The 26,520-nt window shown below is 46.5% G+C and overlaps 1 protein-coding gene across 14 annotated transcripts in view; it reads right to left on the reverse strand.

Annotated features, from left to right (window-relative positions):
• The window catches only part of LOC138527333 (receptor-interacting serine/threonine-protein kinase 4-like), a 437,375-nt gene extending 411,629 nt beyond the window's left edge, over positions 1–25,746 (reverse strand). For 12 of the 14 annotated variants that reach the window (XR_011283901.1, XR_011283902.1, XR_011283899.1 and 9 more), the window contains exons 1-2: positions 25,212–25,649; positions 17,122–17,625 (exon numbers count right to left, since the gene is read on the reverse strand). Coding sequence is in view for 9 of the 14 variants with exons in the window: in XM_069638392.1 (XP_069494493.1) it covers positions 17,122–17,552 (431 nt within the window). In the remaining 5 variants the exon portion in view is untranslated. Of the gene's footprint in view, positions 1–17,121; positions 17,626–25,211 lie in introns of all 14 variants that reach the window. The other 2 variants (XM_069638387.1, XM_069638386.1) reach the window with 2 other exon arrangements.
• Between the last annotated feature and the right edge of the window lie 774 nt (positions 25,747–26,520).

Below are 26,520 nucleotides of genomic sequence, written 5' to 3' on the forward strand. Positions count from 1 at the left end.
GACTCCAGCGGAAAAAAGAGGAGCGCGATGGTTAGAGCTAATGGAGTCACAGGGTTGTTACAACTTCGACCAGGTCTTCCCAAATCCAAAACGGTTGCCAACCTGGGAAAGAGACACCTTCAGCGCTACAATTGATCACATCAGACAACTTGCTAAAGCTGGCAACATATTTTGAAATCATCAAGACCTCAGCAAGTGATCATAATCTACTGAAAGCAACCTGGGACATTCCAAATCGTGCCATACAGTTTTGTGAATCACAAATTGAGCCCAACGCCCAAGGAATCGTCTCAAATTGACAGCAGCAAGAATAAAAACCTTAACTATCAATTACCAAAAAAAAACATTTAGCAATACACCGAAAATGGCAACAATACCAGATTACCAACCACTACTGATTCCGTACAAGATCATGGTAAGAAATAAACGAGCAAGAAGCGACACTAATACTCATCAACACGACACGATTCTAGTTGCAAAAAGAGCCTTAGTAAGACGCCTACAAAGAATAGCAACAAAAAAAACGGACTCCCCAACAGCTGTAATGGAAGCCAGCAAAGAAGTAAAATCATACAAAGCTTGGCTCAGAAATCATCGGATCAGTCTTTACCAAAATGATTTGGAAGTGATGCTAAAAAAAAAATGGGGAGCAAAAACACAGGAGAGTTCTGGTCCTTAGTTAAAATATCGGGAGCACACACAGCACCTTCGCAAGAAAATTGTGTGAACGAAGAAATTTGGACAACGCACTTTTCAGCCCTCTTTAATGGCTCAGTCGAACAGGCGCAAAACAAAATCTCCAAGAGTAACGTTCCATGGTGCAATCTCTCGAACGAAGATGATATTAAAGCAATCATCCACAAATTAAAAGCCTGCGAGCGCCAGGGCCGGACGGATTAACCAACATGGATCTTAAAATGTTCCCGGACGAGTGGGCACCTTTCATTAGCATGGTGTTTGAAAATTGTGCCAATGCTAGAACAGTGCCTGGGTCATGGGCCTCGTCTGTTGTGGTCCCAATTTTTAAAAAGGACGACAGGGCCGACCCATCAAACTATAGGCCGATCGCCCTTTTAGATTGCATCGGAAAAGTGTTAGGCATGCTGTTATTCATGAATTCCAAGCATGGGCAAAGTCTGCCCTGCTAAATGACCCTTTTCAGGTTGGTTTTCGGGAAAAACTCGGGGACTTCAATCAACATCATGAGAGTATTGAAAAGCAAAGCACTTGAAGGGGCAATAAAAACTTATTTAGCGTTCATAGACCTCTCCCAGGCCTTTGACAAGGTGGAAAGACAGTTGCTCTGGGAAAAAAAACTTTCTGTTGCAAACTGTCCTAAAGAGATCTTGGACCCAATAAAAGCACTATGTAACCGAAAACAACCATGTGGGTAAAGTTGAATGGAAATGGCACCTTATCGGAAGAAATCCCAATAAAAAGGGGGTTAAAGCAGGGCTGCCCACTGGCCCTGGCACTGTTTACTGCCTTTATTGGTGATTAAAAGGACACAACGAAAGCCGTAAATGCATTTCCACCAAAAGTTGGGGGGAATCCAAGTTCCAAGAATTCTCTATGCGGATGACATAACTCTGATGAACCAGACACCGATTGGCCTCAAACGACAGTTAGCAAACTTATCAGATTACATCAACAGAAACAAGTTACAAATCAAAATTAAAAAAACCAAGATAATGATTATGGAGAAAGAGAAGAATCGTGCTCCGTCAGCATTTTGGCAACTGGAAAACACGCTGATCGAAACAGTCCCGAAGTTCAAATACTTGGGGGTAATGCTGGATAACACCCGACAAGAAACGAGCTTGCAAAGTTTCATTTGGTCCAAGGCACGCACCATGACAACACAAGCGCGCATGTTGGACAATAAATTCAGCCGTTTTTCGCTGATGACGGTACTAAAGTACTACAAAAAAAAGTCATCCCATGCCTGATGTAGGGGGATGAGGCGATGCCAACGCTACCGGAGAAGACCTGGCAGAAGGCTTTTTCTGGAGATCTTTGCTTTCTGTCCCCTAATCAACCTCACTATCGGCAATCAGGAGAGAATTGGGGCTCAACTCCTTAAAAGCATCAGTGGAAAACAACAGTATGTCATTGTACAGGAAAATTCTTCTTCCAGAGTCATCGACCATGTATAATCTGATGAGCACTGAAATCAAAACAGGTGGTTAAAAAAAGTTAACATTGTTAGCTGCAAAAAAAGAAAGGAGAGAAATTGAAGTCAATCGCTTGTTCACATGAATATCTGTTCTCAAATCCGCTCAAAATAAAGAGAAAATTAGAGGAACTGGACTGGGTAACTACTATTGAGATGGCTGAAAAGAACAAACTCTTAAGCCATCTGTCACCTCTTCAAAGGAAATTCAACGATCCAGTGGAAATTTATAAAAGAGACAGCTCTTTCTAAAAGCGAGGCTGAATCTACTGCCGACAAATTAAATTTTATACATCAGAGGCGTCGCCACAACAAACATCTGTAGGCTGTGTAAAGAGACGGAGAAAGTGGAATCAGTCCGACACAAACTCACATCTTGTCCGGCGCTTCAAAAAACGAGACAAATTTATTTGGCAACTGTCTTAGAGGGCTCCTTGATTCGTGAGGAAGAGGCATGGTGGCCTTGCTTAATAAGCAGGCAAAACTGCATGGGCAATTGCTACAGTAAAAATTCTACAACGCGCTTTTGCGTTAATAGCGCAAAGAGAAAGAGAAATAGAAGGACTGCAGAAGACAGAAAATTAAAACCAGTAAACTGAAAAATGAACTCTAGAAAAGACAAGTAAAAGACAAGAAAGCGCAAAGAAACCGTCAACGTGCGCAAAGTTGGCAGACACCTTTGTCTTTGTTAAAACCAAATCGTTTTTGGTAAATACAAATTAAATGCGCATGGTATACAGTCAGCCTTTTCAAGGACTTGACAGTTCTGAATATAGTGGCACGGACTTCGGAATTTAATGCCAGGAAAAAGAACAGCATTCACAGTAAATCAACCTCAGGGTAAAGAGATACGAAAATAGAAGGAGTACTGTGACTGATGGAAAAGGAGTCCTAATATTAAGTGGAGCAATTTAAAGCATTGGGGTGGTAGCTGCACTGGCCCCGTTCGCATCAGAGAAAGAAAAAGAATGGACATTCGTTTCTCATACAGGCAACATTTTGAAAAAATGATGCACTTTTTGCTGCAATTCAGAAATTTTGCAGCACATCTTAAAAATCCAAATTTCTTGCTTTTTGTTTCAAGCGCATTATCATTGTGTGCTCGAGGGAGTGCTTATGAAATGAGAACGCCTCCATCTGTGACCTATATTTGAAGGTCATTGGGCAACACCCTCTGGACATGCCTTTCCTGGGACAGTGAGTGCAATCAGAGCAAAGGCCAAGCCCAGCGCTGCAACCTACAATCAAACGCTCATTAGTGTAAGCAAGTCCCTGACATAAGATCCGTGGACTAGATGCTTACTCAATTGCCCAATAAGAGTGCAACAGAGACATAGGATCAAGAAAATTGGAGAGAAGTCCAACTTTGAATGCAAAGAATGTGCGTCACCCTCTGGAGTTTGCGAGAAGTACTCTTGATCAACACCAAGCGCAGATTTAACATGGTTTTTATTATTACAGCAATTCTGGGTATCCCGTGGGCCGTTCAGTCCTGGTTGTTGTTGCTTCACAATGAGCGTATCCCCCCCCCCCAGTCCCTCTTCCAATTAACTGACAGGGTGTCCCCTTAAGGAAATACCCACTTTTCCTATGCTGGAGGCTCCCTCGGTGGCGGCGATCCACACTTAACCTAGCTGGACCATGCAGGTTTAACTACTTCCACTGTGGCGGCGTTTGGGGCCTACAATCACCAGTTCATGCAGGTTTTTTAAGTGGCATTTCAATTTTTATAACCAAACATCATCCCACCTACCCCCCTTGCCTACGTAGCTCCCCCATCCCTACCCAGCTACGCCCCCATCAGCCTCCCCAAGCTCATGAGGACATATAGGCTACATTATAGTCATTTTGCAGGAAATGAAGAACCACTTCCCAGTCTTTCCTAAATTTAGGCTGGATACCTTGGATGGTATAGGTGCCCCATTTTAATGCAACAAAGTTTCAGATTTTCACAAACCAGTCATGCGTGTGTGCTGGTTCCTTTGGTTTTCAATGTTGGGCTATCACAAGCTGGGCTGCCAACTGCAAAAGTGATGTATGCTTTCCACACATTTGTGGGCCATCATTTGTGTTCCAAAGTTGCAATTCCAAATAGGCAGACTTTCGGACTCCTTTGGGCCTGGATTCCAAAAATATGTGCCATGTGGTTGTTCATAGTCCCCCTAAAATTACCCAATTTAGGACAATCCCACCATCCATATAACCAATTCCCCCCTGCCACCACATTCCCTGCAACACCTGTCAGAAACAACTTTTCATTTTTTCTGACCTAGGTTGGGTGTAGTGCCATGATATTATACCAGGCTTCCCTTATCTGTAGTGAGTTTTGGTAGATGCCTTTTAAGAATTTCCCATTCCTCCACTGTTCCCAGTGCTCCAGATAAGATTTTGAGGTCGGAATATTTTACTCCCTATTTGTAAACTTTCAGAGTAAATGTGATTTTAAGAGAGTAAAAATGACTTTTCTCCTTTGCAAGAGAGTAAAATGTATGGGACAACCAGCCAACGTGTGCAAAAACTGTATGGAAATTATTACTATGCGGCAGCTTTCTGCATTGTGACAGAATACACCTTTCATTATTTTCTAAGGTCTGGCCATTTGATCTCTCCGGTACATATGAGGTTCGATAGCAGAATTGTCGTTTGATGAAAGTCCTCATTTCCTGGAGCTATTACTACCTAATGGTAGGCCAATGTGTGGATACAACAAAGCAGAGAGGCAAGGACTCCATGCTAAATTCTATATCTAATCTCACGGTCAAAAGGTGATTTATATAGCGCTTTTGGAAAAGAGATGTGCATAGAACATATTTATCACAATTATCACCAAACCCGTGACTCCTTTATCGACCTCGAAAGGATGAAAGACTAAGTTGGCCTTGCCGGGATTCGAACCTGCAACCTTCGCAGCAACGAGTGCTCAACCGGCTGAGCTATCTTATTGGCCAAAATGCTTCAGACGTCGGTTAACTAAGTATCGACTGAGGTATAATAATCACAGTGCCTAGATGTTGGACAAACCATGTATGAAGCACTACATAAAGTTAAATACCTGTCTGGATTATCACAGGGACAGTTTTTGACAGGTTTCTATTTCAATTACAAATGTAACTTTGATTTGTTTGTTTTTGAACAGCGCTTGCACTTCCTGGAGAGTCAGGTTTTGGATGTTTTAATTGTAGTCTTGAAGATTTGAGAGGCTATAACACCTGTGATTGGTTTAATGACACTCACTCACCCTTGAGCAAAGACTCTGCTGCCACTGACCATTTATAGTAATGTACCCCAGTGACTGCAAGGATCTAGATTGTGGATATTTTTACACACAATTTAATTTGCACTAATTATAAAAACTGTAAGTGTAAGCATGATCTGCCTTAGCACGATTATGCACACAGCACAGGAACTCTGAAAAATACAATTATGCAATACTGGTTTGACGGCACTGGGAATAAAAGCATAATTTTTTACAAAATATTAATTCTCAATTGCAACTTAGTTTTCCATTTAATTAATTTTACGATCCTAAAATATGCACAGTGCTTCCGTTTGCTCCATGAGCAGCAACACAGCAGAAGCTGAATGGAAATAAACCATCATTTTATCACAGTGTGCAGTTTCTGTTTTTTGAAAGGCTTCAGAGAAATACATTCGGTTTCACAGGCGTTTATCCATGGCTTGCAATTACATCCATGTAGATCAAAATCAAAAGAAACCTTCTGGTTTCGGTCAAGTAACCGGACCTTTGCACTGCCCTCTGCTCTAAACTGGTGTGTAAATGTACACAGGAAAATAATGCAGCTGTCGTATTTACAAGATTTTCATGTGTAAAAAGGCCAGGTACGCGCACCTTATCTGGAGGCCTGGTTACTCCTGTTATTTGTTGCCATTTCTGTAAGCATCCAATGGTACCCACTGGCTGGTTGTGTGTCAAGAGACGGTATAAGTTAGAGACGAGAGCTTTTCTCACCTGGTTCGATATCAGAAACTTCTCAAATGGTGTAAGTTATCTAGTGGCTGCAACTCTGTCTGGGGAGGGGGGAGGATTATCCAATGTCGAACCTGGAAATATTGCAATCTTTCCATCTCTGATAGCCCTAACTCCCTTTTGCATTGGTCAAATGGTTTGGGGTCTTTACCTTGAAGCATCTCGTATTTTGTCACATGCAATTCTTTTGCATTTAGAGAACAAACCCTTTTCCATTCCCAGTTAAATTGTGGGTTATTAAACAGCGGTGTAAAGTGTGGCGGGTAAATTGATGTTGTTGGGGTCACCCTATCCCATATATTTTCCAACTAATCTCTTAATCTGACCAGCATGCCTATTTGGGGGGTGGTCTTGCCTGGGAAGCCATAGGGAGTCCCTGAGGTTGGGTCCACAAAGCGCCTTTTCCATTGAAACCCACATCATCTCTGAATCTGCTGCAAAGCAATCTCGAAAGACCCATAAGTGGGAGGCTTGGAAGTATTTTATAAAATCAGGTTGTCCTAGACCGCCGCCATGTGTAGGTGCCATTAAAGTTCCTAGTGCGATCCGCAGGGGTTTATTATTCCAGATAAACTTGGAGATTGCCCTGTGAAGTTTACGAAAAAACTATATAAAGCACCTGTATTGGGAGAGCTTGGAACAGGTAAAGAACCTAAGGTAGTACCACCATTTTCACAGAGTTGATCCGCCCTGGCAAGAGACCAAGAGTGGACAGTCGTTTAAACTCTTCCAGTAGGGGGGGGTAGGGGAGGGATTAGCCTTATACATCCCCTGTAACATATTTGTTAAGTGCATAACAGTTTAATTTCCCTCTGGGCCCAACCAAATTATGTTTTTTGTTACCTTGTCCACTTCCGACTGGGTAAATGTTACGCTCACCTGGTATCCACGGGGGCATCACACGATACTGGATGGAGGTCTAAGCGCTATCCCGGACCCCTCTCTGGTGGGTTATGTGCCAGATGTTGGGTAGCGCCTATAACATATACATGGTTCTGTGATGGGTGGACTCCCACCTCCCTCTGGTCCAAATCCCCTCCCTTGGGGTTATTGCTCACCTTAGGTTTTTTTGCATTGAACTCTCCTTCCTGCGTCTCTGTGCAGCGGCGCGTGGTTGGTGCGGGTGTTCCGTTGACCTAGTTGCTTCAATGGTCCGTGTGCCCTTATGTCGGGTCCAGACTGGCTGTGACTCCGACTCTGCTTGCTGTCTTCCAGGCGAGTTATGTCTTTTCCGTCTCTTTCTTTCCCTCTGTTTTCTGTCTTCTCGGCGTCTTGCTCCACTACACTGTCCCCTAACAATGTCTCTTTTTGTTTTCACAGGGATGGTTGCGATCTTGGAGTTGCCGCGCAGATGGCTAAGACCACAGTGAGTTATTGATGCGCTGAGCGCTGAGCGCTTCGCTGGTGTTAACTGCTAACCTGTGTTCTCTTCTCTTTGTACAGGTTGCGGTGATGTTCCGGAGTGATGAGTGATTGAAGCACTGCTTGCCCAGGTAAGTGCTTTGTTAATGCTGACCTTGTTCCTTCTCCCTTGCAGGTTGCGGTGAAACCCAGAGATGGGCGAGGTAAGCGAAGCGCATGATGGATTCAAGACCAGTTACTTCACAGGTAAGTGTTCTTGATCGCTAATGCTGTTCTCGTTCTTCCAGGTTATTAATGGAATCCGGATCTAGGGCTTCAGGATCGGGCCCATGGAGAAGCAGATGCGCAGGAGCTGGACACGGTGAGCGTTACGCTGCAGGAGTGCTGAATAATGCGAAGCGTGTTCTGTTGGTTGGGTGTGGTTTAAATAGCCCAGGTAAAGTAGTTCCAGGCCCAGCCACACCCAAAACACTAGATCGCATGGCTTGGTTCTAAAGAACTGAGCTGTGTAATAGGCCTCCATGTCCGATTAAGGTCCAAACCTGGTATTGTTTTACTCCTGATAATGAGCCTGGCACCAAAGGCGCCAGGGCTGACTCCATGTATGTTTCTGAAGGAGTTTTAAGGCTCTTGGGGCCAGTGTAAAAGGATTTAGCCCCACTGCTGCCAAAGGGCTGTTATACCTAAGGGGGTCAGGGGCACGGATCGTGACAGTAAGGGAGATTATTACTGATTTGGTCACATTTATTTTTAGACCTGCTACCTTGCCAAATGACTCCAATTCCGTCATAGCTACCGGTCTACCACCATGAGGAGCATACCGTCTGCATAAGCCATGATTTTAACGTGCGTCACCCCCAAACGGGGTCCCCTGAATCGAAACAGACTGTCCGATTTTAGTTAACAGGGGTTATAAGTGTAAAGCATACAAGAGAGGCGAAAGGGGTGTTGGTTGGTGCTGCGCTGCAGAGTGATCAGGGAAGACATTTGCCCATTAATAAGCAACCTGATCTTTGTAGTTCACTTGAATCTTGTCAAAGTTAGGACCAAACCCCATTGCCACCTGAGTGAGTACCATTAAGGACCATTCTACTCTTATCAAATGCTTTTTCCGCATCTAGCGAAAGAAACAGCTGTGAGGTTTTTGTTGGGAGATTTTCTCCAACAGGTGACAGGCTCTTCTAATGTTGTTATGGGTTTGACGTAGTTTTATGAACCCTGACTGGTCCGGGTGATTCAGAGATGGCAAAATATTCTCCAGCCTTTTGGCTAGGTCGTGTATATTTTGGCATCAAGATTAATCAGGGCAATCGGGCGGTATGACCCATAACTGGTTGGGTCCTTACTGGGTTTTAAGAAGAGGATTATTTTTGTCTCTTCCATCGTGGGAGATATATGGCCTGGCCACTTTCCCCAAAGGAGTTAAAAAGACTAGGCAATCTAGGGGCCATTGTAGTCCTGAAGGTTTTAAAGAGTATAGCTGGGTAGCCAACTGGGCCTGGGGACGTATTCATGGGGAGGTTCCGAATGACCTGCAATACCTCCTCTCTAGAGATCTTTTGCTCTAGCATCCCGACTGCTTGCAGATATTGACCTTGCAATATGGGGTCTGGTATGTACGACTGGTAGACGGTGTTAGAGGGTAGAATACAAATTCCAGACTAACCCCCCCCCCCCCCCCCCAAAGGGTCTTCAATTCCCTGGATGAACTGGGATGCCCTTTTTTGTCTAAGCTGTCTAGCCAACTAGCAATCTGCTTTATTGGCTTTCACATAATATTTCTGTTTTACAGTAGATTCAGTCTACCCCTTAGGTTCTTATATGCCTATTAGTTGTCCCCTTATCCGTTTCCATTTCTTTCATGGTCTGCTTCAGTTCCTCTTCAAGTTAAGATTCCAGTGCACCCCTTTGTTTTTGACTGAGCGCCCACTCTATTAATTCCCCACGAAAGGTTGCTTTGAAGGCGTCCAATACCGTATTTTCTGCCATCTCCCCTTTTGCATTGATGTCAAATTTTCCCCTTCTAGTTTGTCCCTGATGAGGGGGGTCATTAAAAAGCTATGTTGGACATGACCAGGACCAAACCCCATGTTGTGGATGGGTAAATTCTATAGTTATCGGAGCGTGGTCCGATAGTGCTATTGGATGGGTCTCATTATATAACCTAGCAACGTAGTGGAAGGCCAAATGTAGTCGATACGTGAGAAAGTTCTATGGACGTATGAGTAATAGGTGTACCCCTTCAGGGATGGCCAGACATCTTTCAGTGCCAATTGTTCAAATTTGAGCTTTAGGGTTGACCATATTGAGTGTTAGAGCTTCAATCCTGCCGGGGATCCCAAGCAAGGCTGAAATCCCCCAGTATTAGGTATTCACAAACAGTGAATGTCTCTAATTCCATAAGCAGCGCTGTCAAGAAACCCTCCTGACCAGTGTTGGGCGTGTAGATCGTAGCCACTTTAATGGTTGTTGCCCCCATTTCAACCATGAGGAACAAATATTAGGTTTGTCCTGTTGTCCAATATAGGTCTCCCGGAGTGGCACGAGATCAGGTTGATGACGGGCTAAGAATCTGTCTAGCTTCCTACGTTTCACTGGGGTGTTCAACCCCTGGATATTAAGCGATAAACACCTGAATGTGAGAGTCTCTGTCTGAACTGTACCCAACCCCTCAGGCCTTTAACCCTGGCATCTGTGCCTCCACTAGCCTTGCGCAAACCACCCCTTTCCTAATTGCAACCCCTTAGCCTCCACCCCATCCCCTTACAAAACTTTGAATGAAACGTTTCTCCCTCCCCATCCCCTGGTGTGACCCACAGTACCTAGTAAGTCTTCAGAAGTGGATGACCAATTTCAACAGGGCCAACTGTGGGGTATCCAAAACCCCGACACCTCTGTTCTGTGGATTGCAAGGTGGCGAACTCTGTCCTGGGAAAGAAGAAACAACAGTGGCACATACCTCTATGGGTACCCTTCCCGAGTCACTCCAAATATGATAAGCCAAACAGGAATGTACACCTATATTTTATGTGGTGTGTTTGCAGTGCCTTCACCATTGTGTACATTTCTCCGCAGGTTTGAAGCGTGAGCTGGGAGGGGTCTTGATACATTTGTACTTCTGAGCCGTTATATGAAATCGGCTCCGCTTGTCTGGCTGCCCCGAGAATCTGTTCCTTCTGAGGATAACGTGCAAATGCAGCCAATACATCTCTAGAGCATGCCCCTCACTCTGATCTCTTTGGACCCACTCTACGGACCCTGTGCAGTGGAATTTCCACCTCCTACTCTTTTCCTCAGAGGCCTCTGAATATACTTGTGATTGCGTCCTTTAGGGCAGGGTACCCAACTGATTCAGGGAGATTTCTGACGCATATGTTCGCCCTCCGGGACCTGTTGTCCAGATCTTCACACTATTTCGAGATTATGAGTGGTTCTAGCTAAGTGTTTCAGGGCTTCTTCTGATAGCTTATTATCAAGTTCTAATTCCTCAATCGCCTTTTCATTTCCATCAGTCCTCTCCTGATTTTTAACTCTGTAACCATCCGTTGTGAAGGCAGTAAACTGCGTTTGTAAACAAGGCTGTAAAAGTTCCTTGAAAATCTTGGAAGCATCTCTAGAAGTCCTCTTTGGCATCCACCATGTTTGTGCTGGGCTCCGACCCCCTCAATCCCCCTGGTGTTACAGGATTTGGCTTGTCGGTGCTGGTGCGGTGGGCATTACTAGCACAGATATCTTGCAGCAAGTTGTCTTTTACAGGTTGGGTGTCCTCCGGGGAGCGTAGACTCCTTTTTGGTTCCCGGCATTGATTGTCTCCACTGGCGGTGGCACCCCCAAAATGTCCACTGCAGTGTTCCTGGTGGGGGGACAACCCCTAAGATTATGGTCAAATGTTTTTCCTTAGTGGGGGCCTCACTCCCCAATATGTACAGCTGCCTCTCACTCTCTGGAATAGTCCCACCTGAATGTGGGGCCCCCACAGAAGTGCAACACCTCATCCCTCGCTCAGCCGCCGTGCTTGTAGCTGGGTCTCCAACAGTAAGGTTCCTGGGTTTGTGCCAATATGTAAAGGGTGCTGTAGTTAAGCACCTTTTCTCAGTGCCAGGCAACTTACCCTGGGATGTGCTCCCCATCTTCCAGGTCCTTTCTTCCACTGCACTCGATGCTTAGGATGGGCCCATCCAAAATGAACTGGCAGCTGCGCCACGCTGCCTGCCGCTTTCAGAAAGCGGCTTTATGCTCACTAGATTTGGGAGAGGAGGAGCGCTACGGTCTTAGTCATCAGGACACCAAAGCAGGGCCCAGTCTCAAGGCCACCAGCGCTGTCCCAGCATCAGTGTTCCGGGGCCCGTTGGCCGGGAAAGGAGGACTTCCCTTTTCCGGTCGCTCTTAAAGTCCACTCTTGCGGGCATAGCGGAGAAAAATCAAGCCGCCTTGCTGATACTACTTGACCTCTCCGCAGCCTTCGATCTGGTTGATCACAGTTTACTAATGACAAGGCTCGGAGAGGTCGCAAATTGCTCCATACTAGCATCAAGATGGATAGCCTCCTCTTGGGCCCTCGAACGGTAAGGGTATGTGTGGGAAGCAATCAATCCACTCCCATCTCTCAAACTTGTGGAGTCCCACAGGGTTCCTGTCTGTCGCCTATGCTTTTTAATTTGTATATTCGTCCCCTCCTCGATCTTCTTAGTAAGCTTGGAGTTCAATATACAAACTACGCAGACGACACTCAGGTCGTCATACAACTAAGTGGCTTGTATAAGAACGATGTGGAAACTATCAACAGCATCTACAAAGCCATACAGGACTGGATGGCCTGGAACTCCCTAGCTCTGAACAACAACAAAACTGAGCTCATGATAGTGTCCTTTAAGAACACCCGGAACAAACTTGATTCGGACTATGCCAACTTCCTTTTTGCAGACAATACCATCACTGTCCAAAAGAAAGTTAAGACCTTGGGAGTTGTTCTTGATGGGGAGCCATCTATGAAGTCTCATGTCTCCAACATCAGGTCCAGTTGTGGATTGATTAACTTGCAAATCAGCTATATTCGCCCTTTCATTACAGCAGAAAACTGCGCTCTCCTGCCTACAGCATTGATAAATTCCAGACTTGAATATTCTAACAGTCTATTGTCTGGCACTACTGTCGCCAATATTCAATCTTTTTCCAATCAATCTCGCCGCACTCATATCTCCACCTTCAGGAAGAAGCTACACTGGCTCCCTGTAAAACATTGCATAACACACACAACGTGCTAACAACACACAAGTGCTTGTCCCTCAGCAATCCCACCTACCTGTCTGAATGCATTAGCATCAAGTCCAATGGAAGAAACCTCTGTTTTTCCACTGCTACTCGTCTTGATCACCCCAGACTTAAGACAGCTAAATTTGGGGGCACCACCCTCGACGTCCAGGGCCCTCTCCTCTGGAATGCCCTACCAGCTAGGATAAGACAGATCCAAAACTCTTCCATGTTTAAGCAAGCCATAAAGACACACCTTTTCAATCGGAGTAACCCTTCACAGCTTCATTCCCTTTCTACTGGTCATGTTGTGTGTTTTGTCTTTGTTTTTTGTGCGCCCTGAGGCCCACAGGCATGTGTTGCGCGTAATAAAAATTCAAATAAATAAAATAAAGAGAGGGCTGACTACGGCGCTTCGCCTCCTTACCCAGTGCTCCGCCAAACTTCAACCGCTTCTGTGATGTTCTGGGGTGGGCCAACCTGCTGCTATGCACACCAAGGCCCCGTATCCCTGAAGGGGGCCCAGATGCCACTGTGTCACCTAGCCCAATGGTACCTGCCGCAGCCTCTGGCTTTGCACACATTTCCGTGAACCGTTGGGTGATGCCAAGCCCCTGGAGATGATACACCTTCAATTCAGGGGCTGGTAAGATGGTTCAATTGCAGGGGGGACATATAGCACATTTTTTTGGGACGGAGCACACACACGTCTCTAGTGCACAGCGGCCATCTTGGAATCCAGCTCCTGCCGGTTTATCCTTTACCTCGTTGGCGGCATTCCGCATAGCCTATTTTCTTACAGTCTTTCCATGCGTGTTCAGTAGGCCCATAGAAACGCTTCACCAGCAGCGTGCTTCTCCATCTCCTCCCCTCTATGCATGCATCTCCCCTCCAGCAGCTCAGACACACCCACCAACAAAAACAAAACAAGACTCATTAAAATAACATTTCTCCCAACGTTCACACCTGTGCTGGCCTCCCCACTCCCTCGCCGTCCCGTCATCCACATCCCCTCCAGATTAAACCATCTCTCGCATGCTGTGTTCCCTGGCTCCGGTGGACTGTGACGCTCTCACGCTGCATCCTCACAATGTGGAATAAGCTGTTGCAGTTCCAACAGGTTGTGTTTCTACAGCTGCTCCGTTTTCCTGAAGGTTTCTTCCGTCACTTTACCCTGCAGCTCTACAAGCACAAGATATCGGAATCGAAAACCACAAAAAGAAGTTGGTGAGAATTCCATCTGCAGTTGCAGTTTCTCACCCTAGACCTTTATTTTCCAGCCTTGCGCACAACCAGTCGGGGTGTGCCGATTAATTTATCTATCCAGCATCCCTGTGCCCTTCCAGCCCCGTTTCGCACACTTAGCACATGGACCTCTGCCTCTGCACTCTCTTTTCCATGCGCACTGTGCACCTGGCCTCCCGTTGTACCCCCCCACCGCTGCACTTCTGTTTACTGCACTTGCACGATCCGAATGTCATATGGCCCGGTAGGACCGTTTTGTACCCCCCCACCCTTGTCTTGTTACGCCTTGAAACACATTATTAAGATGGATTTCTAAACTGTGACCTGGTGGGCAGAATTAGAAGGCCACCCTAGTTTAGTGGAACTGGGGGAACATTCTGGACAAACCAGACCAATCTACAGTAGCTTGGCAGGTAGTCAGGGGTGAGAGTGATCAGAAGCCCACAATAAGCACAGAGTAGAACTCCACAGATTACCCTTAGACAGATGTATATCAAAAATACATTTGTTATAGGCCTTATAACAAAACACGATCAAACCACAGTTAAAGAAAACAATTACCACACATGCTTATTCACTATGTAACATATATACAATACAATAATGCGTTTAGCCCAACGCTGATGAAGGGAGAAAATAACTACAACCTGCAACAGAAAGGGGTGGGTTTCAACACAGATATCAAATTAGACAGTTCTTTGTAGTCAATCCCTAATTTATGTAGTCCACCCTATGAAGTGAGGAGCCTAGCACTCATAGAATTAACAATGCGTGGTTGTGCGCAAAAAGTAAAGCAGATTCTCTTCAGGGGGCTGTAGCTGCTCAGGAAGGGGCTTGAGGCAATGAAGAATAAGTTCCTATCCCAAGAGGAGGGTCTACTCTTGGGGTTAGAGTTAATTTCGGAGTTTGGGAATACCTGGGGAGCGCAGGCTAAGCCCAGCCAAGGTGAGTATCTTTTAAGTGAATCTCGTGTGTAAAAATAGATTGATGTGCCATGGGGCCGCCGGTAAGTGATGAAAGTACTCACCGACCCATGACACAGTCCAAACCAAACTTTGGCAGTCCAGCCCACTTCACTCTTAGGTGTTAACCATGCAGTTTCAGGACACCCCAGCTCTCAGCGGCTGCGGCTAGGGGACGATCGTCGGTGGCTGGATAGTAGCTTTTTCTTGGCTCTCGATAAAAGGAGAAGGATAGTTCCGGTGGTGCAGCACGTCTCAGGACACAGTCGGGAAGGTCTGCAGGCACTTACAGCGACAGTCCCCTCAGCAGGGCAACACATGGACCGCAAATACTCACGGCACGGCGCACTCTCATAAATCACGACCCAGAGGAGTTAGGACGAGTTTTGGCAGGTGAAGGCAGAGGACCACAAGTAAGCGATTCCCCAAAGTCTAGAGTCTGAACTTAGGACGGCAGCGATCCGGTTACGGTACCCTGGGTTCGAGCTGGGCAGTTCACTGGATGGCCCAGGACCACTTCCGAAGGGTCTCTTTGCAAGGGTAAACAAGGAGGTGCTGAGAGTAGTTCCCACTACTCCAAAGGGGAGAAGCACCCTTGCAGGCCTTCTTGGTACGATGCAAAAGCAGGGGTCTGACGGGGCAACAGCAGGGTCAGGATGCCAAACCTTCCTAGCACGTCACTGGCGGTTCCTCGAGTCTGCTCTTTCGTTAAGGATACTTGGCTACTTATGAAGTTCAGTGTGAACTTCATTTGATCCACCTGGAATAAATGCAGAGCCCCTTCTCGTATCCAAGATTCGGTTCATGCTCAAATCTCAGATAGCCAATAGAAGATCTGCTATCATGCATGCACGCCAGGCGTGCCCCACGGTGGTTCCAGTCATTCAGGCATACCAGACATACTGGCAACAGTAGTGTGGATTGGGACCACACAGTCCCAGCCCTCTTCCTGGGCACTAGCACACGACATGCAGGAGCCTGGGAAATATGCGTTTTTCGTGGTAGGCTGCATGCCCAAATAAGGTGTACCCGGGTCTCTCGACCTGGGGGATGGCAAAGGGACAAAATGGCCAAAGGACAGAACAAAAAACTTTGTGGCATGGCCATTTTCGGCACTGGCCCCAGTCTTGGGCCAAACACGGTATGATCCATTAAAAAAAGTTAAAATACTTTCAACGTAAACTGCTGCGACGGGTTCATCCTAGGCACACTTGTACAAACACCAACAAATCCTTACAGGGTGGTTAGAACGATAAAACAAAAAAAAACCCTATGCGCGGCACAGTAATATACTTGGCACATAGATAAAAAGTTACCAAGAAATGGAAACATACTTTAAGACTAAGGGAAACGTAGTTTCCAGTACTGACAGTCTGAAGAACGTGTCAGTTTTCCCATAACAAATGGGCCAACGCCCAGAGGAGTGCAGATGAAGGCTGTGCTCCACTGGAAAAAGTCATGTTAGGTAAGCCAAACAAAAGCAAAATGTTGGGGGGGTTCACAAATGGAGGAAAAATTGCACCCAAGGGAAATCTTTCCTAACAATTGTGCATAAGCGCATTATTAAAAATATAAAAATAAATATTGGGGAAAATAAATATCACCCTGATAATATGTAAATACAAATGAACGTATCACATGTTCATGTCACAATAGCATCTTTGAATCACCTGCTGGTGGGTTGTAACTCGCTTACAAATATATCACAAGGCACGGACAATAAAATCAGGAACAGCATTGCTATCGCTCGCCAAACTGCAGCAAAGCAAAAGCAGGAGGATCGCAGTGCTGTCACAGAGCAAACTGCATCAAGAGCAAGATGGAGGACAGCACCATCACAGACCAAACTGCAGCAAAAAACAGGAGGCTAAGAGCAGCAGCGCTGTCACAGACTAAACTGCAACAAAAGCAGGGAAGATAGTAACACTGTCACAGTACAAACTGCAGCAAAAGCAGAGGGCATTGAGATGGAGCCTGGTAGCGGCCCATCAAAGTCCAGCATGGAGAAGAGGGTGAAAGGAACAGTGCTGTCAGTCTTACAGCGGCAACACATACCAAACTGCACCAAAGCAGGAGGATGAAAGCCGCAGAGCTTTCATGTATCATGATGTGGACGGGGAAGGATGCTCCCCTTATCTTACCTGTCTGCACCCCGGATCAGTTTCAGTGCAATCTTAAGGCCCCATGTCCTGCTCCACCCTCGGTAGATGTCACCAAAGCCACCTTTCTGAATCAGTACTAGGTCCTCCAGCATATCGGGGAGCACTTTTTGGTAATCTAGCACAGGCTGTGGGGGAGCTTTGGGAAGTGGTGGCTTAATGCAATCTTCAACTAGGTCGGCGTGTCCAGCCCACGCAGGTGACAGGACAGGGAGTTCAGCCGCGTCCGAGTCCTCCGGGGATTCCGATATTGCTGTCCATTTCCCCCTCATCTTCAGCTCGGCCTCCTTCACAGCATGCTTCAGCACTGGAACCTGCTCCCTCACCGTCTCCAATACAGGCTGCACATCCTCCCTGGCTCTTCTCAATACAGATTTAACGCGTTTCCTGTCTGACGGGTGAAGCCACTCCATGTTGACTCTTCAGATGTGGGCACAAATGGTGTAGTTGCTAACTCCAGCACACGGATAGCAACAGAACCACAGCCTGAAAGGAAGGAAAAGAAAGAGAAGGCATGTTAGCACCAAACGAAACCCAAAAGGAATCAGAAACAACAGCTACTCCCAAGTGGAGGGTTAAGTGAAGGATTACCAAAGCTGACACTGCAGGAAGGGAAACAGGCAACATCAAACCTTATCCAAAATGTAAATAAAAAAAACAGTCCTTCTCAAAGCTAACCTTAAGAGGGGCTCTGGGTGGGGAGGATGCAATGTGTTGGTGTCCTATTGCCCCACTGTGCTAGAAAGCCCTTTTCATTACAATACACTGCTATAAGTAAAGTGTTACGGGTACCATTGTTCCAAGGCGAACATGAGATACTGGTGTTTGTATATTTGCTTTGGGCAAATTCATCATAAATCACTTGGTACCTTATGCAATTTCTTCGGATTTTATATCAATAATGTTTATGTTATTTTCTGTATCTTGATTTTATATATAATCTAATGATTTTAGTAACAGGAGGGAGATTTTTGCTTATACCTGGATGCGTTTTTCATATCTAACTTTTTATACAATTGAAAAGTTTGTCTGATTATTTTTTTTACATTGTCACCCTAAGTTTCCCAGGGTCATCCAGACATGGGCCCCTTGCTTACTGTGCTCAGCTCCACCTCACTGATGATGCACAAGGCTGAAACACGTGTATGAGGTTGCTGTTGGTACTCTTGTTAAGCAGGGAATTGCCATAGCATTTCGGTGCTAGACTGCCCATGTGGGTGGGACAAAGACTGATATGCAAATGCATATTTCCCCATCTGTGAAAGATACAGTGAGCTAAAGTGTGGCTGCGGACTCTTGAGTGGGTACCTTCCCAACGAACAGGTCAATGGGCCGTGTTCGTTCTCGCAAAGGGACGCATAGGACTACATTTTGATGATAATGAATGGAAGCAACACAGAAGTAGATAAGCCCAAAAAAACTCAAAAACAGGTGACACTGTGTCCTAAAGAAGGTTGAAGCAAGCAGGCAAGCTAAAAGGATCAACCACATCCGTAAAGGAAGGCAGTAATACCCAGCCCAAAATAAAGGCTGTAAAACACAACCATAACGAAAGTTGGTGAATCTCAAAACCTAAAGTAATGCGAGAAAACTCAGGGACAAAAAGGAAGATGGGGAAACAGTCCTAGAAGGTGGTGAACCCCAACTTTGGAGGGACGTGATAAACTCCTGAGCCTAAACAGGGCTTGAAATTAAGATTGCATAAGCAGGAGCTAAAAGCAGCTCATGTGTATCCAGCATTGATCAGTGACCAGGAGTTACAGGGGAATGAGGAGCTAGTGCACAGCGTTCCACAAATCCAACTTTCACATAGGATGCAAAGTTAACATTTTGTGTTCATTATTTATGACCCCTCATCCTTGAAATGTTGTATAGATGTGTAGTAACAGGGTTCAAAAATTGAGGGGAGCTATTTGGCTTCTGGATGTGGCCTAGAAGAGCCTGGGTAGCTGACATCAACAGCAACTACGGGTTACTTTGGCTCCTCGGGACAACTGATGCTGAACACACCTATGTGAATTTAACTGTGCATCTAAGACCAACTGTAAACATTCAAACACATCTAGAAGACAATTAACAAATGAGGGATATCTTCGCATCCAACATGGAAGTTAGATTTGATTTGCGTAATATGTACCATCGCCTCGTTCCCCAGTGATAGAGCTCCTGGCCACTGGTTAATGTCCGATACCCAGGAGCTGCTTTTAGCTCCAAATATCCAATCTTAATTTTGATCCCTATACTAATGTTTGTTTGTTTGTTTATTTATTTATTATGCGCACCAGACCCTAGGGTAGCAGGGCGCAAGAGAACAAGGAGGTTTACAGCTTAGTTAACGTTTACAGGTTACAGATTAGTTAACGTTACAGGTTACAGGCATAGTGGACATTTCGAATCTGCAGGGTAGGGCAAGTGCAAGTGCAGATAAGGCGTAGCTAAACAGTCAAATCTATGGTGATCAAACAGTAAAAGCAGTTTAGTACAAACATTATAAGAAGACGTTACGTATAAAGTGACATACGCTATGTCGCATTCTCAATAAGCCATTTTATGGTGTTCTTTCTGAAGTTATTGAAGGTTTGGTCAGATCTGAGTGCAAGGGGTAGGGAGTTCCATAACTGTGCTGCCTTAACTGGGAAGCTGGAACCTCCAATGGTGGCTAGTTTGAATCTGGGTACTAGGAGGCAGTTGGGGCTGGCTGTCCTTGTGAGTCTCGTTGGATTTTTCCTGTTGAAGCGTTCTGAGAGGTATCGGGGAGCTTTGTTGTTTAGGCATTTGTGGATAAGGGACGCAGATTTAAGGTTGATTTTTTCTTGGGTGGAAAGCCATTTGTGTTTTCGTCTTATTTCTGAAATGTGTGCACTTCTGGGGATACTTAGGGCCGCTCTAAGTGCATTGTTTTGGAGCACTTGGATTCTGTGGATGATTTGTTTGGTAGTCCCTATGTAGAGGGCGTTGCAATAATCTAGTTTCGATAAAATGAGGGCTCTAGCTAGAATAAGACAGCTGTCCTCTGAAAGGAATGGTTTCCCAGCTCGTATTAACTTGCATGTATAGGCAGTGGATGATGACAGTGAGTTCACCTGTTTGGTGAAAGATAGTGTCGCATCAAGGTAAAAACCTAGGGTTTTTACTTCTCTGGCGACCTTGATAGTGTTGCCATCGATGATGAAGGCGGAGTAGTTTTGGTTAAGTTTGGAGATACGGGCTGCCGTGCCCAGGATGATGAGCTCTGTTTTGTCATCGTTCAAGCATAGGCCATGGTTGGCCATCCATGCCTGAACGATGCTGTAGACTCTATTCACCAGAGCCAGATCTTCGACGTAATCCCCAGTAAGTGGTAAGAGAATCTGAGTATCATCTGCATAGTTAGTGTAGGTGATACCCAGATTATCAAGATCGTCAAAGAGTGGCTTGGTGAAGATGTTATAGAGTGTCGGCGAGACGCAGGATCCCTGGGGCACTCCGCAGGTGATTGGGATAGGGTCTGCTGCCGCTGCGGGGGAGAACACCCTCATGGTCCTGTCACTAAGAAATGATTGAATCCAGACTATAGCCTCCTCTGAGAAGTGGGCAGCCGAGTCCAAATGATTACATAGGACTTTATGGTCCACCAGATCAAAGGCGGCTGAGAGGTCTAGAAGGAGGAGGAGAGCTAGTTTTCCCTCGTCTCTGAGTGAATCTATTTGGGCTTTTAGGTCGATAAGGGCAGTCTCTGTGCCGTGTTGCGGACGGAAACCGGATTGGCGGGTGCCGAGGAGATGGTTCAACTCAAGGAAGTTCTGGATTTGGGTGTATGCTACCTTGTCTAATATTTTTAGTAGGAAGGGAACCGTGGTGATGGGCCTGTAGTTAGTAGGAATGTTGGGGTCCAATGTTTGCTTTTTTAGGAGGGGGAGTACCCAAGATTCCTTTAGATTGCGGGGGATGGTGCCCGTAGTAAAGGAGGCATTGATAAGTTTTGTGATAAAGGGGGCTAAATCCCTAGCCGCATCCTTGATCAGTTGTGCGGGGCATTGGTCGCCTTTGCAATTAGAAGGTTTGAGAGTCAAAATGGTCTTCTCTACCTCAATTACTGAGACCTTGGAGAAACGGAATTGGGTGGATTCTGGGTTGTTGGATGAGGGAATTTTGACTATCAGAGGTTGAGTTGGCAGAGAGGCTTTCTTTAGGGCAATTTTTGTTTGGAGGTTGGATACTTTGTTGGTTAGTGCCAGTTGTATGTCTGTGCACCAAGTTTTGTCTTTGATGGAGTCATCCTGTACTGTGATAGGAGTTTCCAATTCCTTTAGGATGGAGAATAGCTCCTTCATGCTGGAGTTGGATTGGGAGATCCTATTATTATAGGTTTCTTGTTTGGCCAGGATGATGTCTCTTTTGTATTGCGAGGAGATGTTAATTAGGTTAGTTTTATTTTCAGCGGTCGGATGTCGGTTCCAAGCTGTTTCGCATTTTCTCTTCTGTAGTCTTAGGTTTTTTAGGTGGGGTGTAAACCATGAGTTCAAATGCTTTTTGGGTTTACTGATCCGAAGTTTAAATGGAGCAATACTGTCAAGAGCAGAGCACATGGCTGCGTTGAATGCATCCACTAGGATGCCTGGGTCGGAGTGGTCAGGTAGGGAATTTAGTTTGGGTAGGATGTGGGGCAGAATATTGTCGGCTGTGATGTTTTTCTTGTTTCTCGTTAAGGTGGGTGTGGCTGGCGTGGGTGTTAAGACTGTGGGTCTTTTGGTGTTGAGGGTGAAAGAGATAAGGTAATGGTCAGACCATATTTGGGGGGTGATGGCTGTTATAGAGGGGTAGCAGTTGTGACTGGCAATCCAGTCTAGTGTTCTTCCCTTGATATGTGTGGAAGTATTCACGAGCTGCGTGAAGCCTAGCACTGACAGAGTATTGCCTGTGGCAGTAGCATGATGGTCGTTGATATCGTTGAGCCCTAGATTGAAATCTCCTAGTACTAGTGTTTGGGAGGATTCTTTTAGCTTCTCAGAGATAACAGTGGTGATGTCTTCAGTGAAGGTGCTGACGGGGCCAGGGGGTCTATAGATAAGGTGGATATTTAGTGTTTGGGAGTTTGCAGTCGGTAATTTGATAGAGAGAAGCTCGCAGGATTTGAGGGAGGGTGTGGGTGTGATTCTCATAGAGAGATTAGATTTGGCGATAATTGCAATTCCTCCACCGCGCGAGTCTGGTCTGTCAGCTCTGAGAATGGTATAATTCTCTGGGACTGCCAGAGTGAGAGCCGGACCTGCTGCATCGTGGAGCCAAGATTCAGTAATGGCAATGAAGTCAAGGCTATTATCCCGTATGATATCTGCTATGTCAGTGGCATGGGCGACTAATGATCTGGCATTGATTAGAGCAGCTTTTAGTTCAGGTTCTAGCTGTGCTGTGAGCGGAGGTTTGGCTATAAGTTTATTGATTTTATGGTGTGGTTGGTGTCTGAGAGGGGCGGTGATTACCAGTGGTCGGCATATTTTGGGTCGGAGGTGTTCTAGGTTAATGTTATATTTAGTAATAGGTTCGAATATTTTAGGTAGTCGAGCCCGGAGTCTAAGCTTCCTTTGTTCTAAGTTGCAGGGTTTAGAGATGAGTTGTATGTGGGCACCAAGGCCCTCTGTAGGCAGAACTGTAGGCATGGTCGTGTAGATGATGGTAAGGATAATTGTCAGTTTGGAGAATTGTGCAAGGTGAACTGGGTTGGGCATGTGGAAGTACATACTGTTACTACTAGCTGAGCTAGGTGGGCTGGAATTAGTTGCCGTGGATGGATACGGGGCAGAGTTGGCAGAGTACAGTTCACAAATACTTAGCGAGATTAATGCAGCAGTGACGTACTAGTCTGAGAGTGGCAGTCAGATATTGGGCTAAGCGCGACGGTCAGATGTAGGTCTAAAAACCGAGGTCAGATACTGGGCTGAGAGTGATGGTACAGTGGTCTCTGGGCGACCACAAGGCACTACACAATAATACAGTGGTCTCTGGGCGACCATGAGGCACTACACAATAATACAGTGGTCTCTGGGCGACCATAAGGCACTATACAATACTACAGTGGTCTCTGGGCGACCATAAGGCACTATACAATACTACAGTGGTCTCTGGGCGACCATAAGGCACTACACAATAATACAGTGGTCTCTGGGCGACCATGAGGCACTACACAATAATACAGTGGTCTCTGGGCGACCATGAGGCACTACACAATACTACAGTGGTCTCTGGGCGACCATAAGGCACTACACAGTAATACAGTGGTCTCTGGGCGACCATGAGGCACTACACAATAATACAGTGGTCTCTGGGCGACCATAAGGCACTATACAATACTATAGTGCATTTATAAATTCCCCTTTCACTGCCTCCTGCCCCAGGCACCTAGCCCAGGGATGCGCCCAATGCAGTGAGGGATGAAGCATACACGAACATAGCCAACACCCTCAGCAGCCACTCCCTGAGGTCAAGAATTCCATGCCCCCTACAGCAATAGGGCAGGCGGTGGGCAATGGGAGGGGGCCCTTTACAGACTGGGGGGCATCAGGGAAAAGGAAGAGGGGGGGGGTGTAGGCAAGGTGTGAGAAAGGGGCAGGTGGGGGGCGAGCCAGGCCATCCCCTCAGGGCATGCTTATAAGCGCAGGTATGGGGTGGAGACAGCCTCAATCTTCAGCGCCTAGGGAGAAGAATGATCCCGACCACCCTCCCAAGCGATAGGATCAGGGGATGATAATGCGTTGTATGTATTAATATATGTTTGAATTTTACAGCAGGATCGTCGCAGTGGAGGTACATGGTGCTCCAGGCTGGTAGGCCTGCTGGAATCCACGAGGGACTGGCAGTGGCCGAGTTTGACGGCAGCGGAGTACCTAACTCAGCAAGCCAGGGGAAAAGGGGGAGGGTATGTGCAGGTGGTGAGAAGGAATGGGGGGGTGGACAGGTGCAAAGATCAAGGTGGCAGAGGACTATGCAACAGGCGGTATGGACTGGTAGGCACAAGGTAACGGCGCAAGGGAATACAAGTAGTCGGGAAAGGGGGAAGGGGACACATGTACAGAAAACCGGCACAGCCACGTGGGGAGTTGGCAGAGGACTAGTGGTCGGGTACCAGGGGTCGAACCCCCAGGGGAGCGAGGGACAGACAACAGGGGGGGAAGAAAGGAAGGGGACAAACGCAACAGGGAATGAGGGAGAACGGGAAACAAAATGGGGGCGTGCAAGAGGGTAAGTCACACAAGCACCGGGGAGTGAGTAGTAAGCATGGAGACCAGGGAGGAGAGGCAGAGGTTAAGCACCAAGGGAGGGGATGGGCAAGGAGACGAGAGTTAGAGGCCCCCTGGGGGGCAAGGAATGAAACAGGGACCTGGAAGTTGGGGTATCTGGGTATGAAGGGGCTGGGGTAAAGGGAAAGTTTCGAGCACTTACGCCTGGCCAATAGGGAGCAAGGGGGGGTGGGGGGCAGGCGACATGGGTGAAAAGATGTTTAACGATCCTGCACCTAGGAAAGGGAGTAAAGTGGCATTGGCTCAAAGTGAAGCCGTTGCTGGATTAGGGAGTAACGGCGTTAGTTTCGCTTAACAGATGCTGCTCGCTACCAAGTTAGGAGTCATGCTAGGTGCAAGCGGAAAGGTAACAGTGTCAAATCCGCTCAACGGATGCTGCGCGCCATTCAACTTAGAGGGCATGCTGATTATTAAAGAAGCAGTAACAGCATCAGTTCCGCTCAACGGATGCTGCTCGCCATTCAACTTAGAGGGCATGCTGATTATTAAAGAAGCAGTAACAGCATCAGTTCCGCTCAACGGATGCTGCGCGCCATTCAACTTAGAGGGCATGCTGATTATTAAAGAAGCAGTAACAGCATCAGTTCCGCTCAACGGATGCTGCGCGCCATTCAACTTAGAGGGCATGCTGATTATTAAAGAAGCAGTAACAGCATCAGTTCCGCTCAACGGATGCTGCGCGCCATTCAACTTAGAGGGCATGCTGATTATTAAAGAAGCAGTAACAGCATCAGTTCCGCTCAATGGGTGCTGCTCGCCAACAAGTGGCGAGTGTAAGGGTAAGAGTAGAATAACCTGATGCAGTACTCCCGAATCCGAGTAGCGGAGCACCAGTAAGTTACCTCCTGCTACTGCGGCCTACATCTCCACAACCGAGTCCGTGTGGAGGGCTGCAGAGGAGGCCAAGTCCGTCCCAGGAAGCAGGTCTCATGATACAGGACCACCCCAGGCAGGCGGTGCCTCCAGGGGGCCCACACACTCCCTCCGTGCACTCCCATCCCAGTCTGAAGCTGCCCCGCAGCCTCTAGTCGCCCTGGTCCCTTTCCCCGGCCTTCCCGCGCCCTGTGCAGCCGCCCTGGTGCTCCCTGCAGTCTGTGCCGCAGGCCTGTCTAGGCTGAGCCTCCCTGGCCTCTCCCCCGGCTGCCCAACCTGCAGGGATCCGCCCGGGATCTCCCCCCTTCTTTCCCTGTCTTATGCCGGACCGACGTCTCCCAGAGAAGCCATGACCCTTCAGCTGCAGACTCACCTTTCACACAGGGCGCATGCTCGCCGCGTCACGTGTTTGACACGCGCCTCGCCGCGTCACGTGTCCGACACGCGCCTCGCCGCGTCACGTGTCCGACACGCGCCTATTGCAGGTGTCCCTCAGTAACGTGGCTTCTCCCTGCGCCACGCTGCCTCTCAAAGGAGCTTAACTATAGGATAACACGGAGAGGCAGATTTGCTAGAAACGGAAGTCTACCCATAGCCCAACTGGGACGGGAAACACGCCCAATACAGCCAAGTTCGTGCGCGTGCTCAATCGTCTTGACTATGTTTTGCAGTGTCTCTGACAAGTTAATTATTATTATTATTATTATTATTATTATTATGTATTTATTTGATTTGGTTAAACAATGTCAACCTTTAAATAACACAAATACTAATTGCTTGCACCCAATTTCGACAATCAGTACAGTTATAATTACATTTAAATTCTTCCATCGGATCACTAAAACACAATGATAAAATATACCTATTCATACGCATAATATAAGAATGACATTTTGTGAGTATACTAACAATGTTATATCTGTATTTGCATCTACAAAATTAGCAAGGTGCAACAAGTTAACATAATAGCTTTAGAAGCTAATACCAGACAGAACATTAGAAAGAAACAAAGAACACACAAAAACTTCTCTAAAAATTACAATTTTAAATGTAACAAATAACTTTCCTGAGCTATAATTTGACTTTAGCTGTGTTCTCACCTCCTGCTAATAATTTGAATTTTGCTGTGCCCTGTGGCTGTAATGTGTTTTTGACTTTGGCTGCGCCCACTGACTACCTTATGCTACCCTGTCCTACTGTTCGTGCCCCCCTCCCCTTCTGATGCCCACCA

Source organism: Ambystoma mexicanum, chromosome 14, assembly GCF_040938575.1.
Source record: "Ambystoma mexicanum isolate Mex_15411 chromosome 14, UKY_AmexF1_1, whole genome shotgun sequence".
NCBI lineage: Eukaryota > Metazoa > Chordata > Amphibia > Caudata > Ambystomatidae > Ambystoma > Ambystoma mexicanum.